This window comes from Molossus molossus, unplaced genomic scaffold, assembly GCF_014108415.1.
Source record: "Molossus molossus isolate mMolMol1 unplaced genomic scaffold, mMolMol1.p scaffold_m16_p_14, whole genome shotgun sequence".
Lineage (NCBI taxonomy): Eukaryota > Metazoa > Chordata > Mammalia > Chiroptera > Molossidae > Molossus > Molossus molossus.
This window is the reverse complement of record NW_023425349.1, coordinates 56,177,575-56,198,846: the sequence shown is the minus strand read 5'-3', so window position 1 is coordinate 56,198,846 and position 21,272 is coordinate 56,177,575. Positions and strand designations below refer to the sequence as shown.

Genomic DNA, 21,272 nt, shown 5'->3' with positions numbered 1-21,272 from the left:
ATGGGAATAGCATGGGCCTATTAGTGATCAAGGCAGCGATGTTGAAAAGGCAATGTTAATGAAATTATACAATCATTAACCCAAAGGGAAAAAAATAAAAAGAATCAATAAAACTCTACTTTAGATGGCTTAGACATCTATGTAAGGAGCCAGCTTAGGAGCAGTTTGTTTGCTGATCAGTATTTCGTGCCTCATTATCAGGTTTTCTATGCAGGGTAAGAAATGCTTGTGGCATAAGGAATGGAAAATATAACAAAGATTAAATGTAGCCTAAGAAAATGAAATGATGTATGAAAATTAATAATTAACTGGCTCATCAGATGAATTATAACTCTAGATGAGTTTATTAATGATATTTACTAAGAAAGAGCTTTTGGCTGTAAATAGGCACCATAGAGCTCGTGTTTTTGGAATTTTCTTGAATGGATGAGTTAACATTGCTTTTTGTTTGTTTAATCTTTTAATCCACAAGAAACCGTGCCTAGAGCCTTGCTTAGAAGATAGAGCCATGATTTTTGTATTTTGATTCAAGTCACAGGTTTCCCAGAAAACTAGTGAAATTATTAAATGGTTTTGTGCCTTCGTTTCCTAGAAGTTAAGTAACTGTTTTCTCTGACTTGACTTACAGGAGTGTTTTTAAGAGTTTGACAGTTGTCAAAAAGAAAGATTTATAAACTCATGCTGACTCCTGTAGCAGAATGATTATCTTTATTGTTTGAACCAACGGAATATTAAACATCTAAATGTACCAATATGTCACATTCTTGGTACCTTAGATTTGTACTTCTGGATGTTCTTTGCTTTTTTTCTTTTTCTTCTCTTTTTCTGTTGATACCTTGGGTTAGAGTAGTTGGATGGAGGGCAGAGGAGAAAGTAGTGCTGGAGAACTTGATTAAGTTTTTAAGTAGAAAGATGCTCCTCCAATGGAGTCTTCCTACCAGTTAGGTTTTGATACTGACTAGTTGTGATTTTACTTTTTGGCAAGGTGTAGGAAAATTGAATCCTAATATCTGTCTTTTTAAAGTAAGTGTTGTCTTCCAGCGCATTGTTGTCATGAGAGCCTCCGGTCAGCTCCTGCTCTCATGGGGTGGGTAGATACCATATTTGCTTCCATGTTGACCCAGTTTCCTTGATTTAAGTGTCAGAGGTATAAAATCTACACATTTATCCTTGATCATAGCAAAAGGCTATTTTTTATAATCTTCCTTATCTTAATTATCTGAAAGAACAGAATTTCTAGAGACTTCCTCCTTTTGTGGATGAAAACTGTAAGTCCAGGAAGGTTGTAAATGATTTGCCAGTAGTAGAGTCAGGTGTCCTGACTTCTAGTTGAGTGCTCTTTCCCTCTGATTCAACAAGGATGTGTCATTCTTATAAGTGAGCAGTTTATTCCTTTCTTGTTACCAAGTAGACTTAGAATTATACCTGAAAAAAAATTTTTTTAATCCTCATCCTAAGATATGTTTCCACTGATTTTAGATAGAGTGGAAGAGAGGGAGGGAAGGAGAGAGAGAGAGAGAAACATTGATGTGAGAGAGACATTGATTGATTGCCTCCTGCACAATCCCGACTGGAGCCGGGGTTCAAACCCGAAACCCAAGTCCATGACCCTGACTGGAATCAAACTCTCGACCCTTTGGTCTGAGAGCCAATAATGCTCTAACTACTGAGCCAGACCAGCCAGGGCAGGCATATTTTCATATACGATTTATTTTATTTTTGTCTTGAGACTCTTTTTGTTTTCCAGCCCACAGGCCATTGGCCTATTGTTTTCCTATGGTATTAATCACTTTACTTTCTGGCTGTCACTTTTTTAGTAATAAAATTTAAGTACAGTTTTGTTGTTGCTTTTACTTTCAACCTAAAGCTATTTGAAACAGCAGTATAGTTTGTAAAAAAAAAAAAATATATATATCCAATCTGACAGGCAGGAATGAGTGTCTGATAATTAAGTTTTCAGTGTTTTAATTATTTTTACTTCTCACAAATTTAACCTTATTAATAATCTAGTCTAATGCTAAGTACCTACTTATGTGTTTTGTCCAGATTTTTGATGATAATTTCTGCTTGCGTATGATCTTGCTGCCAAAAATGACTCCTTTATTTTTAAAAACTTGGAAATGGGCACAGTCTGCAAATCTGCAGACATTTGTCACTTGGACCATGGTCTTAGTGACTCATATTTCCAGTCATGTTGGATAATTCCTCATTTTTAACAAATTGCCAATACAACATATTTATCTTGCCCTTTTTTGTTGGTTGGTACTGAATAAGTGCTTTCTTCTGCAGGGTTCAGAGTGCTCAGAAAACACTATTTTATCAATGAGTGGAGACTAGGAGGCTACTGGCAAAGCATAGAGACATTAAATGATTCTTGCCCACGATCAACCAATAAATCAATAGACCAGCTGGTAATACAGTTGAGTTCTTCTAAATGGACACAGAAGAAAAGGCATTGAAATTTTTCCAATGTGAAAAAACACTCTTACAACTGGTCTGATATCAGAATTAATTTCTTATTATCCATAAACAAGCATAAATGATACAGGTTTGGCTAAACCTGGATATATTTGTCCATTCTCAGGAACTGTAGTGAAGAGAAGGGCAGGAACAAGACCTAGGAGTGCTTCTGAGGACAAGATGATGGCATGGCAGTATTAAATGTGACAGACTGATAGAATTCTTAATAAAAGAGAGAATTGTTAGAGATGAAGAAAATATTCCAAATTTTATATTGTTAGTTATTTTTGAAGTTTTTCAAAATAGGGACATATAGTCAACTTTGCAGAAGGCACAGTGAGTGCCTGACTTGAAAATTAAGTATTTTTGATTTTCTAAATTGATAAAAGAAAATAAAAAACTTTTCATCAAAAATTTGCCCTTCTTGGTATCCTGTCCTTGATGATTGATGGAGCCATTCATTTGGTAGTTGATTGGAAATATTTGTCTAAGGCATTGAGTAAGTCATACAGAAAAAGTAGAAATCATCCGGTTGAGGGTATCTGGCCACTACTGCTTTATAGCCAGTCCATCTTTCCTCTGTTTGTTCAACTTTGGCTTCTTTCCATGATTGTAATGTCTATATAAAAGAAAACAGATTGTGACTGTGTTTGCATTCATTAGGAGTGGTGTTACTTAGTCACCTCATTGACTATACATATATTTGGGGAAGCTATTGATCAAGAGAGAAAGACTTTCCCTAATGATTTGTAACCAGGGAGTATTGATATTATTGAATACAGATGGATGATGATGTCCTGTGGTCATGTCAGTACTTTTTTTTTGTTAATCCTCACTGAAAGATATTTTTTCCATTGATTTTTAGAGAGAGTAGAAGGGATGGGAAAAAGGGTAGAGAGAGAGAGAGGGATGGGGGGGAGAGAAACATTGATGAGAGAGAGACATATTGATTGGTTGCCTCCCACACGTACCCTGACCGGGGCTGGGTATCGAACCTGCAACTCAGGTATATGCCCTTGACAAGGAATTGACCCTGTGACCCTTTGGTGCATTGGCTGACACTCTAAGCACTGAGCGAGGCCAGCCAGGGCTATGTCAGTACTTTTGGTTCTTCTCTGGTAATTGAGAAAGGGGATGGTGGGATTACAGATGGAAGCTTTGTGGGACTATGGTTGACTTACCATGTTTGGTCCATGATGAACATACCTTTAAAAGGGATGATCTTTTTTTATACTTTCCATAAAGCATATTTCACAGCCTTTTCCTTTTCTAGGATCTTAATGGAAGGCAAGAATATTGTGATGTTGATTCTATTTCCATCCCCTTAACTCAGGATCAGTATGGAACCAAGACTCAAATGCTGCTCTGAATATTTGGTATGTGGATGTATGAAGCCTTTGTGAGAGTCCCAGGCCTGTATTTTTATCTTTTGTGAATCTAGGGACTATGAAAAAATTGCTCTTAGAGTGAAAATCAGAGATGGTTTAATGTCCTCATATTCTCATTTAGAGGATATATCTGCCATTAGATTGTTTCCTAGAACCTTTGGTGCATCGGTCTTACAGCTCATGTAGGTGATGTCTTTTGGTTTTTCCAAGACTCACTGTAGCAGAAGTGAACTAGTACAGACAGATCCTCTAGGGAGTAAAATAAGTTTCACTTTGCAAGCTGGCACCAGTAGGTTGGTTGTAGTTGCCAAGAGCACTGTATTGAGAAGGGCTCAGTGGCAAACAAAACAATGCAGTGATCCATAATCCATGTCTACCATGAATGCAGGAGAGGAGAGTGCCTGCCAGTGAACCATGTATTTGATGACCCTGCTTACATAAAAGGCCCTTTTGCTAAGAGTGCTGCTTTTCTTTTCTACATGGGTTGAAAACTCACTGTAACTTATTTTTTATTTTACTTTTAAAAATGCCTGCATTTATTTTTTTAAACAGGCTAAAAACCCACACCATGGATAACTTATTGGACTTTGCCTGAAAGGAGTCATTAGTGCCATTGGATATTTGACCATCTTGGCCACAGGTTTTTTCAAAATGAATGGAAGGTCATGCAGCATGAATTTCTACCGGATATCAGGAACCCCACAGGGGCCTGGGATGGTCAGTGGCCAACACATTCCTCCCATCCGAGCCCACTCGGGGACTCCTGGCCCCTCGTCCTGTGGCAGCACACCAAGCCCTGGTATTGGAAGCCTTGCTAACAGTCTCCATCTCAAGATGCCCTCGGGAGGAGGGATGGTTCCTCAGAGCAACATGGCTGAGAGCCCCATCCATTTGCCCGCCTTGAGCCCCAGGAGACAAGTGATCACCAATGGGAAGTCACGATTCCAGGTCACCCAGGCCGGAGGCATGTCAGGGCCACATACTTTAAAGCCAAAGCAGCAGGAGTTTGGAAGTCCTTTTCCTCCAAATCCTGGGAAAGGTAGGATTGTCTTTCTGGGATCTTTTAAAAGTGGAAAGTACTTTTTTTCTCCCCCTAGTCCCTTCTCCCGGAACATCCTATGGAAAAATACATGATTCCATGTCAGGGTCAAAGTTGATGGTCTCAAAATGATATGTAGCTTGCTTGGGAAGACAGAGGATACATATATGTGCGTGAGGACTAGAAGCCCACAGGTGTCAATGTGATATCTCATGGAACTGTGAAGTGGAGTGGAAGGCAAGAGAGAAAGATCAGAAACAAGGAGGTAGGGTGGTGGTAGTGGTGAAAGGGAAAGGGCAGATTTAGCAAGGTCCTACCCTCTGGATATACAGCGCTCTGCCCTGGCTCACCAAGGGCTAGATTCTGCAGGCCATAGAGGAGAGACAAGGGTGGCTGGAACCATCAGTATGCTAGTTGGGTTCTGTTTAGGAGGAAAGAAATTTTTTAAAAAAGGGAGACACTTTATAAAATGGGGAATTAACACATAGAAATGATAAAACATTATTCAAGAGCAGAACCTATAATTTTTCTAATACTGCTAGTAACAAGAGAGAAGGAAGCGAGAAGAAAATAATGAAAAGGTCTATTTTTGTGCTTGTGGAGAACGAGAAAGCCTGGTTAATTTGAAATTCAGAGAGAATGTGTTTTTAATTCAATAATATTTGAATTACCATATGTTTTATTTTATGTATTTAATTAAACTTTTTTGAATTTTTATGAGTTTTTTTTTTTTTTTAAGCCAAAACTGATGATAATTGCTGGGAAACAAGATCTGGAATGCTTCCAAATTACCATATATTTTATTTTATTTATTTTTATCATTACCCGAGGACATTTTTTCCATTTTTTGTTCAGATAGAGTGGGAGGGAGAGAAAGGAAGAGAGCGAGAGAGAGAAACATCGATGTGAAAGGGACCATCGAGTGGCTGCCACCCACACGACCCAACCAGGGCCGGGGACAAAGGGGACAAACCGCAACCGAGGTACATGCCCCTAGTGGGAACAGAACCCAGGTCTCTCTGGACTGCAGGTCGACGCTCTAATCACTGAGCAAAACCGGCCAAGGCAAAATGACCATATATTTTATATTAATGAATCATTATTGAAGACTAGCAAATTTTTTGAATGACATGCTGTCTCTAGAAACTGATGTTTACTTAATGAGATTATATTGCACATGATATGTATATTTGGGCTAGAAAAAGAAAGAGTATGTATCCCATGTAGAATATAACTTTGTTATATAAAGTAGCACAATTATGTATTCCTTTAAGTATTTTTAGCATTTAGTTTTAAATGTTTATATTAAGTGTTTATACCACCAAATAAAATTACTAGCAGCCTCTGAACAGCCATTCACTAATTTAACTCATAAGTCACCTAGTTATGGTGAATAATGATTTATATCAGGCAAGTAACCAAAAAGTTGTTTGTTTTAGTGTCTATGCCTGGAGAAGTTGGTATAAATTGGTAGATTAAAAAAAAAAACCCACTAAATATATGTGTAGATTGTTTTTTTCTTTTCTTTTTTAAATCTATTTATTTTGGTCTAGGTTTGGTTGTTTTATTAATTAGAGCTACTGATATTATGTATAAGTATAGGAAAATTTTTCCCCCGGGGCTGCATCCAGAAGAGCTGTCATTGTCTGGTGGCTATGTTCACGGCAAGGCAAGTTAAGTTCTTTTTTTTTTATCCTCACCCGAGGATATTTTTCCATTTTTTGTAGAGATAGAGTGGGAGAGAGAGAGAGGAAGGGAGAGAGAGAGAGAGAGAAACATCGACATGAAGGGACACATCGAGTGGCTGCCACCCGCACGACCAACCAGGGCCGGGGACAAACTGCAACCGAAGTACGTGCCCTTAGCGGGAACCGAACCCGGGTCTCTCCGGACCGCAGGCCGACGCTCTAACCGCTGAGCCAAACTGGCCAGGGCGCAAGTTAAGTTCTTTAATGTCAAGCTCATATGTTTGGATTTTTAGGAACTGAGACCCAGTAAAATCTTTCAGCTCATGCTTGACTAGTGAACTGTAGCTTGCTTTTATATATACTTATGTTTGAAATTCTGACTGGCAATAATAATGGTGATAGTATTAATAACTTGCATTTATTGTATTATAACTCATCTGTATCAGGCACTGTGTTAAGTGCTTTCCAATACACAGTCTCAGTTATTTCTTATAACAGCCTTGAGTTTTATGCTCAACTGATAAGGGAACTAAGGTCTAGAAAGAATAAGTAACTTTAGCATTTCCAGCCAGTAAGGAGTTTGGGAATATTACTTTGATGGTGACCAGAGTTGTAAATATAATAATGGTTTTTAAAAAGTGCTTTAGTTTTCTCATTCTTCTCTTTTCAATTTTCTGACTCCTTGCTCAGCTTTCAAGCTTATAGTGCTTGTTTTAAATCTGCATGGTTGGGGCATGCATGGGCATGGATAAGGGGTCGAAGACAACCATATTATTATCCCCCCTGGCCTTGCAGATTGGATACCACCAGTGGTCTGGATGGTGCCAGGAGTGGCTGAATATGTCCTTTTCAGATCTTGGTTGACAGTTCCTAAACAAAGCCAATAACTGGTTGAGAATGCTGATCTGGGACTGATTGAACTTCATCCAATCACTTACTCAACAAATAATTATTGAGCAAATATTATGGGTGAGTCACTGTTTGGGGGATACAATAGCCATTAAAACACAGTCATGGTCCTCAAGGAGTTGAATTTAGTTAAAATAAAGCACTGACAAGGATACATAGCAACATTTGAAGGGGTTCCCAGGGATGCTTGGTAAGTGGATCTGATAGCAAAGTAAGATATCTAGGTAGACACTAGAAGGATGAGGAGCTAGCCTTGCAATGTGTATGTCCTCTGTCTGAGTATGTGTGTGTGCATGTGCATGTGAGGGGGCTGTCTGGAACTTATTTTGGGTAGAGAGAAAAGCATACTCAAAACCTGGAAGGGAGAGATCATGGTGCATTCCATGGACTTTCACCTGATTTCTGTTGGAGGGCACAAAGACTATGGTAAGGAATGAGGTTGGAGAGGAATTAAGCAGAAGCTAGATGAAGGATTATGAATGATACATCAAGGAGGTTAGATGTACCTTGACACTGGTGAGCTGTTGAAGGGTTTTAACCTTGGGAGTGATGTAATAAGCTTGAGGTTAACATTTCTCCCTGGCTTTGTCATTGCTTTTTCATGATTTATTAACAATGCCATGACCCACAACAATACGTACAAAGAACCAGTGACTCTGTGAGTGTATTAGTCTGGGTTCTCTAGAGAAACAAAACCAATAGGTGATAGATATATCTGTGTATCTCTATCTCTATATCTACAGTAGAACATTATCTATCTATCTATCTATCTATCTATCTATCTATCTATCTATCTATCCATTCATCCATCCATCCATCCATCCATCCATCCATCCATCCATCCAAAAAGACTTACGTAATTTATATAAAAAGATATACTTGCTTACATGATTATGGAGGCTGACAGGTTCTAAGATCTGCAGGATAAGTAAGCAGGCTGGAGGCCCAGGAGAGCTGATGATTTAGTTGTCCAACTCTAAAGGCCTGGAATTAGGAGAGGTATTGGTATAGTTCCTTCGTGAAGGCAAGCAGACTGGAGACCCAGGAAGAACTGATATTTCAGTTTGAGTCCGAAGGCAGAAAAAAGCCAATGTCCCAGTTTACAGGTAGTTATTTAGGAAAGAATTCTGTCTTACTTGGTATAGGGTCAAACTTTTTTTCTAGTCAGTCCTTCAACTGATTGGTCGAGGCCCACTCACATTAGGAAGGGCAGTCTGCTTAATGTGGACTAGGAGGTGTAGGTGGTGGAATCCAGTCTGATTCCAAGGCTTGAGAAGTAGTAGGGGGCAAAATTGGAACACACATTTCATTAGCAATGGTGGTTAACAATGAAATAAAAATACTTTTATTTTTAATGTTTGTGGATTATTTTTTCCCAAACAGCTAATAAGTTGTTAGCACATAAATACTATTAAGTTGTTGACACCTAATGACTTAATAAATAGAAGTGTTAGGTGTTCCTTTTGGCCTAGGGGCACCATGAAAAAATTACCAAGACTTTGAGAATGCTATGCCATGAACTTAGAACATTTGGGAACCTCTGTCACAGGAGTTTTTTTTTTTTCACACAAAAATTAGGTTAGAGTAGGTGATGCTGCTAATAGTAGGAAACTCAGGGATGTCAGGTCCAAGATCGTGGAGCTTCTCTTGGTCGTTCCCTTTGGTTGTACAATAGCTGCCTCACTCTGGCTCCTGCTAGAGGTCTGCCTTCTGAGAATGGTAAAGGAGGAACGAAGAAGGACAAAGGGCAAAACAGACAGAGGCGGTAAATCCCCCCAAATAGACCACTTTAATCACCTTTCCCAGGAGTCCCACCCAACTACTCTCCCCTAATTAGCCAATCCTGCATAATAATTTATATTAAATAAAACTCTTTGTTCTTGAGTTTTATCTTTTTTTAAAAAAAAACTTAGAATTTTGCCTTACATTATTTTGTACTGTTATATTTTACTTTTCAGCATTTGCCACCTTTAATATCTCTCTTTCTCTCAAGTAAGTTGAACCACTTGTAAATAAGTTGCAGACATTATGACTGACACTTCACCCCCAAATTCCTTAACTGGTAACTTTCATGCTATCTAACCAAAATATATTAATAATAACCAAAGATTTTAACTTTGCTACAATCGTATTAATTATATAAAGTTATATCTTAAAATATAGTACATATTCAAAATCATTTTATATTGTTATTTCTTTGATTAATTAATTAATTTTTAATCCTCTCGAGGACATTTTTCCATTTTTTGTTCAGGTAGAGTGGGAGGGAGGGAGAGGAACAGAGAGAGAGAAAGAAACATCAACATGACAGGGACACATCGAGTGGCTGTCGCCCGCACGACCAACCAGGGCTGGGGACAAACTGCAACCGAGGTATGTGCCCTTAGTGGGAACCGAACCCGGGTCTCTTTGGACCACAGGCCGACGCTCTAACCGCTGAGCCAAACCTGCCAGGGTAATTTTATATTGTTATTTTATATCTTATTTTACTTATCATATTATTTGTAATACAAATTATTTTCTTTCCCCATTTATAAATCCACATGTGTTTTTATAGCCATTTCTTTTCTTTTGATCCAGGGTCTAATGCATTACATTTGGTTGCCATGTCTCGTCAGTCTCCTTTACTCTAGAATGGCCCTCTACCCCTGCCTTTTCTTTATGTTTCATGACAAATAAGTTGATATTTTTAGAGTTCAGGCCAGTTGTTTTGTCATACAATCCGCTTTGTTTGAATATTTCTTCATGATTGGGTTCAGGTTAAACAGTTTTGGCAGGAATACTACACAGGCGTTTTGTGTACCACCCACTGCATTACAGGAGGAAGCACCAAGTGCTCATTTGTCCTAGTATTTGTGAGGTTGCTTTTGATCCCCTGGCTAAGGTGGTATCACTAGATCTCTGCACTGTGAAGGACACTTTACCTTTCAACATTAAAAAATAATCTTATATGATCTCCAATAAGCCTTGATAGCATCCACTGATGATCCTTGTCTGAATCAGTCATTACATTGTTGATTTTCTGATTCTACCATTTCTTCTATGTTTATTAGCTGGTATTCTTCTGGAAAGAAAAGCTTTTCTCCCTTCTCTTGTTGAGAATCATTGTAGACGCATGTATTTTTTTTATCAAACTTACTGCACTGTGTTTTATTACCATCACTGTTTATTCTGATGCTCAGATTGCCCCAGATTTGGCCAGCGGGAACCCCTTCACGTCAGATCCTATGTTCTTTTTGATATGTTCCCACGAAACACTTTCTTGCTTTCACACATTAACAACATATTCTAGGCTCACTTGCATTTCCCTGCCCCAACCTGGAACCAGCCATTTTTTTTTTAAAAGCTCAGGTGCCTTTTAGTGGGAAATGATATTTGGAAAACTGGGTGAAAGGATGTTCATATTGACTCAGGGGTGTCAGTGCTTTTGGGTCGTATGTGTGGGCAGTGTTGGGAAATATGTCAAAACAAGATAATGAGCTCTAGTTAAAATACAACATTACAGAGTTCTTCCTCACAACTCCTCAGTGGGATCCCTGATTCTCAGCAATGTCAGTATATTTATTTGCTCTGCCCTAAAATAGAGAAGAGAGTTACTTTGTAGCTTTACATTTTTAAGATAGTAGAAATTAATTTTAAAGATGATTTCTTACTACATGTGCTGAGATGAGAGTTATTTGTATTTATATAAGCCATTGAGTGAGCTTTGGAGGACATTCTGCAGTTGGCAACTTCCTGGCCCTGCTAGGATTGGTGAATACAGAATCCCAGTTATATTGTACCAATAATGGCATTTCCCCTACTTCCTGCTCAACAGTTATGAATTGTAATTAGACTGGCAGAAATGTATTTTTCAAAGCATCTGGGAAATCAGTTTTATGATCTCTACTTTTAAGCATATTTGACATAGCTATTTAAATATTTAAGACAATCCCACATTTGCAGTACCTGTGGGTCTGTATAATTGGGAAGATTTTCATTGTAAAGGTTTTTTATTTTACTTCAGGGCCTCTGACATTTCTTGTTGGGCTCTGCTGTCCTTGGAGACAAAGGGAGTTAGTTATTCATTAGCGCTTGTGGGTTATTCATTATTGTTGGTCAGAAAAAGCAGAATAATATCAACAAAGGAACTAAACTAATTGGGATTAAAAAATTCTGTTGTGTCACTTACAGCTGGCATGGATGTAAAGATCTGGTTTAAGAAAAATAATGGATTGTGTGAACCTGGGAGATCTAAAAACTAAAGTGCTTTAAATAGTACATTAAGTTTTATTTTTATTTTTTTACTGTTTGTGGTTTGCTAATTCAATTGGTTATAACCTGGAGCTTAGGTTACAGTTTGATTCCTTATTGGGTCAGTTAGCTTCATATTCTCCATTGCTCCCACCCCCTGCTGCCACAACATAAATTTAAAAATACTGCCACTGATTTAAAATGTTACTTTCCTTATCATTCCTTCCTTATGCATATCCCTGGAAAAACAGACAGTGAAAAAAAATCTGTTAACACCAATGAGTGAACCATATTGAATGTTGTCATGTTAGAAGTGGGGCAAGAATAGCAATTGGGGTCCCACATTTTTGAAGAGATGCAGTTGATATATTAGCTAAAGAAAGTTGGGGCAAAATACTTGGTTCCTTTTTACCCACTTCTGCTTTTAATCATTTATATTTCCTTGCACTTCCAATGTGGCTTCCTGCAGAATTAGAGCAAATAAAGTTAATATTTCGTAAAAGGTTCCAAAAATAACCAAACCAGTCAGAGACCAAAGGCATTATTCCAGTTGAGGTAGCCAGAGTTTTCATTTCGTCTCGCCAACAAGGCAGGTGAAACACAATGTTTACTTTTGTTTACTCTTTGGGCTACACAGGGTACACTTTGTGTGATTTATTGATGCTGGGTGTAAATCAAATTGATGATGGATTTCCAAGTATTACTGAATGGCAGGCATGATTTGTTCCAGTTATAAAAGCAATTTGTCAGTCTCATAACATTCCATGTTTGAAAGAATATATTCCATTAACACCCCCTTCCCCCTGTACACACCTCAAAAGCTATAGGACATGAAGCTGAAATGTAACATTTGTTAGTCACCTATAGCATATTAACACTGTTAAATAGCAATAGCTTTGGACTTGTGCCGGTATTTTGTAGTTCATAAACTTGCATATGGTCTCATATGATTTAATCAAAAGCACCATCCTGGGAGGCAGAGCAAGTGTAAATTGGCTCCATTTTAGGGATGAAGAGACTGAGGCTCAGTTTGCTGAGACCTCAGTCTTAGATACTGCATGGGTTGACATTGTATAGTCCCGCTACAGGAGTTTTGAGAAGTCTTGCCCGCTGTCTCTATTCGAGTTTATGGTTGCTACCATTCCTGAAAGAGTTTACCTTTTGAACACTCAAAACCATTCAGCTGCCATTTTCATCCATGAGCTGAAGAAATGGGCCCTTGCTCCTGTTTTGGAAAATTGTACTTGACAGTATGCAACTTCTGGGCCTCCTGAGCCAGGAGGGCATTGTCTACCCAGGCAGGAGGCAGGCAGTCGTTGTGTGAGGCAAGCTGAGTGACATCAGTAGATGCACGAGTACTTTTCCATGCCTGTCTATGAGGTGTTTAAACCCAGGCAGGAGGATATCATGCATATGCATAGATTTGTACTCTGACCCATAAAAATTTAAGCATAAATGGTTGGTGACTTATATTTAGTACCTATTTTCATGACTGCTTTATTTGAATAATGAAAAAAACAGAAGGTCTGTAATTGGCTCTGACATAAGAAACAAGTTAAAAATGAGGCTTACGTGTAGGACCTTGCTACGTGAAGATAGTCTGAGGCCAGCAGCATTAGCAGGGACTGGGGAGCTTGGGAAGGGAGAAGGTGAGCATCAGAGAACTTGTGAGCTAATCCATTGACTTTCCAGATGGTCACCCACTTGTGTGGCAATCTCTGGTGCACATGAGATGGTGCAACAGAAAATGGTGTTTTCTTCTGAGAGTTAAATTAGATGGTGATTGTGAAAGTGAATTTTGTACTATAAACTGCCAGAGACATGTAAAGTATTGTTGTTCCTTGAATATAAATTCGTGTTGGACAGTAGAGATCTCCATAAACCACAGCAACTGCTGCTGAGTGAGATGGCCCCACCCACTGCCCTGTTTGTTCATGTGATTTGAAATAAAGGCCTATAGACTGACAAACCTCAGAAGAAGGGGATGTGGGGAGGGAAGAGATAAACCACAGAACTTAATATGCATGAATCCGTAACCAATGGAAATGGACAACAATGCTGGGAGGGGATCTGGAGGAGGGTGTCAATCGTGGAAAAAGGAGAAACATCTGTAACAACAACAACAAAAAAAGGCCTATAGCTTAGTCATAACTCCCAAGTCAGGGTTGTAAGATATTTGATGGGTAGATATAGAATCCTAAATGCTCTCTATTTTCTATAGTTTGCTTCAAAAGCTAGAGAGAAAAAATGTAAATCACAATAAACAAACATTGAGGTGAAATAGCGTATTTTAAAAGTTTATCTTCCATTTAAATATTTGATTTTATTTAGATAGGGTGCTCTTACAATTTATTATCCAAACCAAGACACTTTTTGAGAGGTAAATGGGGCCCTGTTATAATTATGCCTGGGATTATCCTGGACGAACTGGAATGCAGAATCACCCTATATTTAGTGGAAAGTTTGTTTAGATTCAGAATTTTACCTAACTGTTTTAAGGTAACTGTACTTGACAGGAAGGATTAGCCTCATATAAGTTAATAGTAAAATTATTTCTTGGAACCATTGTGTGATTATTCCTATATTATTAAATAGAATGCATTTATTTTGGTTGTTCCGGGGTTGAAAATAAGCAACTAGCAATTTTTTAGCACTTTGTATTTTCTACTGTTCTACTTAGCTCTACATATCTTAATCTTTCCTAGCCCTGTGAGGTATCCCCATTGAAAACACGAGAAAAGAGAGGCTTAGAAAGATTAAGAAACTTGACCCAAAACACACGGGGATTTTAACCCATGTCTTTTCTGACTTCAGAGTCCTAAGTACTTCTATAGGATATTGTTTTGTTTTTTGGCACAGGGTTTGCCTCAAAAGGCTAGGTTCTTGGCAGTGGAGGATGATTTCCTGAAAGACCCAGTATGTCTACCATAATTTCTAGTATGTGTGGTGGTGTAGTATCTGGTATATATTTATTTTGTAAACAACAGTGAACTGAAGCAAAAAAAAAAAAATGCACACACACAGAAAACCACTGTCAAATAAATAAATTGTTGCAAGTATTGTGTTGATTTCTGTTAAAAGTGCCCCTCTTAGTTGCTTAAGATATTGGTTTTGGTGGCAGTCAGAGAATGTGACAGAAGAAAGAAGGATACAGTAATGGATACCTTTGGGCCCTTCCTCTGGGCCACCTGCTACACTGAGCAGAGCTGCTGGGCCACACAAGTAAAATAACCCAGAAGGCCTTGGAGCTCAGAGTTCTCTTTAATTCTCTTAACAATCCCACATGTTATTAGATTAAAAAAACTAAGGCTTGGAGAGGTGAAGTAATTAGCAGTGGTCACATGGCTAATATGTAGCAAAGCTGGGAATTAAATGCAAGTTCTGTGTGAGCCCAGAATCTTATGTCTTAACCAATCTTTTGTGTTCCGTTGGGATGAGAGAGAAAGCCTTGCTTCTTGTAGCATTATGGGGGGCAAGCTGGAGACCGGAACTTTCTACTGAAATTGCCCGGAATCACCAGGTACCTTATACAAGATTCTTTTGCTTGCACGTAACTGAACCCACTGTACTAGCTCATGTAAAGGGGGATTTATTGTAAGGAATCAGGAGTGTCTCATAGAACCCAAGGAAAGGATGGATTGTAAGAGCAAGTTACTTCCCCACGCTCCTTCTCCCTAGTCAGTGTAATCTTTTATTTCTGCTTCTCTTGATACGTCACTATTCTTCTCCCTGAAGATTGCATTTCTCTGTCTTTTAGTATCTGTCTCAGTCGGAGTTATCTGGAGAAACAGAACCAGTCTATAAAGAGATTTATTATAAGGAATTGGCTCACTCCATTATGGAGGCCTGGAAGTCCCAAGATCTGCAGTTGGCAAGATGGAGACTCGGGAGGGCCAATGGTTTAGTTCCGATCTGAGTCCAAAAGCCTAAGAGCCAGGCAGGAGAATTCATGGTATAAATTCCAGTCCAAAAGCTGGCAGAGCGTATGTTTCAGTTCAGTTTTGAAGGCTAAGCAAGACCAATGTCCCAGTTCAAAGCAGTCAGGTAGGAAACGTTCCCCCTTACTTGTGTGAAGGTTTACCTTTTTGTTCTATTCAGGCCTTGAACTGATTGTGTGAGGCCCGCCCACATTGGGGAGGCCAATTGCTTAACTCATTCTACCAATTCAGATGTTCATCCATCCAGAAACACCCGTACAGACACACCCAGAAATGTGTTTGACAAAATATCTGGAAACACTGGCGCAATCAAGTCAACACATAAAATTAACCATCACAGTATCCACGTCCTCAACATGGCTTTCTTCCCCAGTCCCAAACATGTGATATACTCAGCACTTCTGTGCTTATGAGGTCATCTACATAGTGTCCTCTGTCCCATTTTCAGGGCCTTTGGAGAGTCACTTGGTCCATTGTGGGTCAGGTCTGGTTCATCCAGCTGAGATGGGGGCAGAACTTCATAGAACAAACATGGGTCCCACCTGCTCACAAAAGTGGAGTGTGGGTTGAGTGACACCTAGACCTTAGCCCCCTCAATAAAGGTAGTTTGGGGGACATGTCTTGAATAACAGTGATATTTCCAAAGTTATCATATAAATTGTGTTTTTAGCCAATATGACTCCAAAGTAAGGGAGAAGATTTTAGAAGTATGACCATCAGATAAAGTTAATGCTAGAAAGTTTTTTTTTTTTTTTGAGTTATTTTTTTTTTGTTTGAAAGATAAACAACTGAACTATATAAATTGTGATGTTTTGGATTAGTTTTTCAGTGGTGGCAACTATATTTTATAAGGTAACACATTTAAAAAGGTAACCCAGCTCTGGCCGGTTTGTCTCAGTGGTTAGAGCATGGGCCCACGGACCAATGAGTCCTGGGTTCAATTCTGGTCAAGGGCATGGTACCTCAGTTGCTGTTTGTCCCCGGTCATGCGGGAGGCAACCAGTCGATGTGGCTCTATCACATGGATGTTTCTCTCTGTCTCTCCTTCTCCCTCCCTCCCACTCTATCTGATGATAAGTAGAAAAATATTCTCAGGTGAGGAATGAAAACAATCAAAATAAATAAAAAGGTAACCCAGATTTTCATTCATAGATGTGGGAATTAAGAAAGATTCAATAAAAAGGCGGTAAAAAAGAAAGAGCACTAAATGGATGATCCATTAAATCTTTAGGTTAATTTTGTATTTAGAGTTCAATGAAGGGGAGGATTTCCAGGTTTTAAGTTTGCAGACCTATGATTTCTGTTTGAAATCACGTTGAACAACATGGTAATTTGAAATGATTTGGCTGTCAGATTTGAAAATTTCAGCATAGTGGTTTCTTGCTGCCTTGGGTTATGTAATCAAAGAGAATCCACGTGTGATTTCAGTACTGGCTTTTATGACAGATTTTAATAGGAATCTATCAGACACAAATCATATATAATTAATCAGTGAGCTAAATTTTTAAGAGTTGGGGTACGTGGATTGGGTGTTGAAAACATATTTTTTTACACATTTGGTTCAGGTAATTTTTCCACTTATATAGAAGAAAATTCTGTACAACCATCCATTTTATTACTGTTACCCCCACCGTTCCTCTCTCCTAGAGTTTGAGGGAGGGCTAGATATAGTGACTTGCTTCTGACCATGACAAAGATGACCAAATGTCACTTCCATGATTAGATTACAAAAGATCGACTTCCTGTCTAGCTATCAGGCTACTGTCTTCTCAGTTTGTTTGCCATGTTGGAAAGGCCCATGTGGCGAGTAACTGAGGGAGGCCTCTGGCCAACAGACAGTGCGGAACTGAAGGCCTCAGTTCAACAACCTTCCAGAAACTGAATTCTGCCAACAACCATGTGAATTTCAAAGCAGATCTGTCCCCGGTTGAACCTTCAGATGAGACCCTAGCTGCAGCTGACACCTTGATTGCAACCTTGTGAGAGAGAGACCCTGAAGCAGAGGACCCACCTCGGCCATGCTTGGATTCCTGACCCAGAAACTGAGAAAATACCTGTGTTGTTTTAAGCCACTGAATTGGTGGAAATTTGGAATGTAGCAGTAGATAAGTAATGCAATTATTATCTGGCCTTTTCCTCTCTTTCAGGAGGCACTGGAAAGTTAGGCAATACCTAGGAGCAGGAGGGCAGAAATTAACCTCTGTCGAGGGCCTGTGATATGCCAGACATGGTGATAGGCTTCAAGATTCAGCAGAGCCAACTTGTAAGGTTTTTTTTTTTTAATTTTTTATTTTTTTATCCTCCCCCGAGGATATTTTTCCATTTTTTGTACAGATAGAGTGGGAGAGAGAGAGAGAAACATCGACGTGAAGGGACACATCGAGTGGCTGCCACCCGCACAACCAACCAGGGCCGGGGACAAATTGCAACCGAAGTACGTGCCCTTAGCGGGAACCGAACCCAGGTCTCTCCGGACCGCAGGCCGACACTCTAACCGCTGAGCCAAACTGGCCAGGGCCCAACTTGTAAGGTTTTAAAAATTACACCCATTTTACACATGTGGAAACCAACATTCCGAGAAGTGAAATTAAATTATTTGCCCAAGTTTACATGGCAGAACCAGGGTTTGGATGCAGGTATATCTTACTCCAGTGCCCCTGCACCTTCTAGGCACCAGGCTAAATCCTAGAAGCCATGACAAACACTGGAGTGGCATTTTGCCTACAAAACAGAATTAAACCAAGACAACTCATCTTTAAGGATTCATCACCTACCTTCTGTGGGCTTGTTGCCAGGCATCCATCCCCCCCCCCCACTTATTCTTCTCAGTGGTTTGTTCCCTCCAGATATTCTTTTCCTGCCCTTTATCTAAACCTCTGTTTCACAGCCCTGTTTTTTATTGCCCTTTTTATTATTCTCAAACAAAATTCATAGACAGTGTTATCTACCTATGCACATAATTTAAAAAAAATCAATACACTCTCATAACTGAAATATAAGGGAATAAAAAGGAACATAATGTAAAAAAAGATAATATGCATTTAAATGTGAAATGTTCCAGTGCAGCTATACTAGAAGACATAATGAAGTAGTCAGATAAGCTTGGATCTGAATGTGGAATTAGCTAAAATTTTGATGATTCAGAATTGCAGTTGTTGTTTCAATGGCTCAGATATCTAGTTGTTTTGCTTTTAGTGATATTTTATGAAGTGGTGGATATTTTATAATATTTCTGTGAAAACAATAATCAGTCTTCCTTTGATTTGTGCTATAACTTCATTTTAGATCATTTAGTGTAAATTAAGAATCTTGAAAATAAAATGGACATAGGTTCTAAATTTAGGTAATTTTAAACAGGTTTTTACCTATGTGAATTTCTGGTGAGACACTTAAAAATCATGAAGGAGGCTCTGGCTGGTTTGGCTTAGCGGTTAGAGCGTCAGCCAACGGACCAGAGAGTGACCTGGTTTGGTTCCTGCTAAGGGCACATACCTCAGTTGCAGTTTGTCCCCGGCCCCAGTTGGGGTTGTGTGGGTGGCAACCAGTAGATGTGTCTCTCTCACATTGATGTTTCTCTCTCTTCTACCCTCTCTCCCTCCCACTCTATCTGAAGATAAATGCAAAAATATCCTCAGGTGAGGATAAAAAAACCCCAAAAGATCATAAGGGAGGTACCTGGCCAGTGTGGCTCAGTGGACTATGTGTCCTCCCATGGACTGAGAGTCCTGGTTCGATTCCAGGTCAGGGCACATGCCCTGGTTGTGGGCTTGATCCCCAGTAGGGGGCGTACAGGAGGCAGCCGATCGATGTTTCTCACATCAGTGTTTTGATCTCTCTCTCCCTCTCTCTAAAAAGTCAATAAAAACATATTTTAGCCCTGGCCGGTTTGGCTCAGCGGTTGGAGCGTCGGCCTGCGGTACAGAGAGACCCAGGTTTGGTTCCCGCTAAGGGCACGTACCTCGGTTGCAGTTTGTCCCCGGCCCTGGTTGGTCGTGCGGGTGGCAGCCACTCGATGTGTCCCTTCACATCGATGTTTCTCTCTCTCTCTCTTCCTCTCTCTCCCTCCTGCTCTATCTAAACAAAAAATGTCCTCGGGTGAGGATTAAAAAAACAAAAAAACAAAAAAAACAAACATATTTTAAAACAATTTTAAAAAATCATGAGGGATGTGAAATAATTCTTTGTGTGCAAGAGTGTGTGTCACCCCGCCTTCACAACTGAATGCCAATAATGTGACAACCCAGCACCCCTAGAACTCCAAATGTCTCCTAGGAGGCAGCGTCCTCCAAACCCACTGATCTAAATCTAAATCTTCTTTCAGTAAAAGAGCTGATCAACTGATTAAAGTATTACAATTTCCAGAGGTGTTTGTGTTTTAACTGGGTCAGAACCTTAAGACAAAGAAAGGTGTTGTTCTTGGTGGAATTTTTTGGGGGTAGGGAAGTGGCAAAATGAAAGATGAAGATGATCCCCCTTTTCAACCCTTAAACTGCATAGCACACGTGTACTCTTTATATTTTTTATTCTAGCCTTTCTTCTTATATACCCCTTTTTTAGGCTCTATGTACATTTTACATGACAAATTAGATGTCTTTTGTAAGTTGAATTCTGTTTTTTTTTTTCTGATTGTATTTTTTGTTGTTGTTAATCCTCACCCAAGGAAAATTTTCCATTGATTTTTAGAGAGAGTGGAAGGGAGGGAGGGGGAGAGAGAAACATCAACGTGAGAGGGACACATCGATCGGTTGCCTTGTGTGCCTCAACTGGGGCTGGGGATCAGATGGAATCTGCAACCCAGGTACGTGCACTTGAAGGGAATCAAACCCGAGACCCTTCAGCGTGAGGGCTGATGTTCTAACCAATGAGCAACACTAGACAGGGCTTTGATTGTATTTTAAGAGCTTCTCTATGTCATATAATCAATTGATACAGATATATACATATAAGATAATACACTCATATACACACATTGTACCTTCAGCGAGCTCACAATCAAATACAAAGAGAGAAAGCAATTATAAAAAGCAATAAATTACGTATACAATGGCTCATTAACAACAATGAATGAATGTTACAGGATTTATGTACTTACAGTTAATATAGGGTATATAAGTAGTAACCTGTAAGTATATAAAGCCTGTGAAATGATATATGTTATATATGCTACATAATGTACCATGCATATTGTATATACTTTATACAACTATGTATTATTATATGTAATATACTATAATTTAGATGTAAAAGCTTTTATTAAATTAATAAGCAAAAGTGCCCAGAGGCAACTTTTATACATTAGAACTATATCTTCTTAAATTAAAGTGTACAAATCTAGAAGTTATAGACATAGCCATTTCTCTTTGCATTAGTCCCTATCCTTTTGCAAATAAAGATATATCAGCCTCATAAGATAAAATAATAAAATAAAATAAAAGTGACATTGATTGGCAAAAAAAAAAAAAAAGAAATATATCTTCATACATAGATACTTTTTGATGATGTATTTTATAGGTGGAAGCTCATTTTATAGATCAAAAGGAAAGGGAAAAAATGGGGTGGTTAGTAGGTACTATAAGAAATTTCATATCAAGACTGATGGGTCAGATCTTGTGACACA

At 39.0% G+C, this 21,272-nt stretch overlaps 1 protein-coding gene across 2 annotated transcripts in view; it reads left to right on the top strand.

Moving 5' to 3' along the window:
- Positions 1-21,272, top strand: part of GLIS3 (GLIS family zinc finger 3) — a 469,129-nt gene that overhangs the window by 9,630 nt on the left and 438,227 nt on the right. Inside the window, exons 2-3 of one of the 2 annotated variants that reach the window (XM_036261133.1) lie at positions 3,734-3,836; positions 4,401-4,887. In XM_036261133.1, coding sequence (XP_036117026.1) covers positions 4,500-4,887 — 388 coding nt within the window. In that variant the 5' untranslated portion in view covers positions 3,734-3,836; positions 4,401-4,499. The remainder of the gene's footprint in view (positions 1-3,733; positions 3,837-4,400; positions 4,888-21,272) is intronic. The other variant, XM_036261134.1, reaches the window with a different exon arrangement.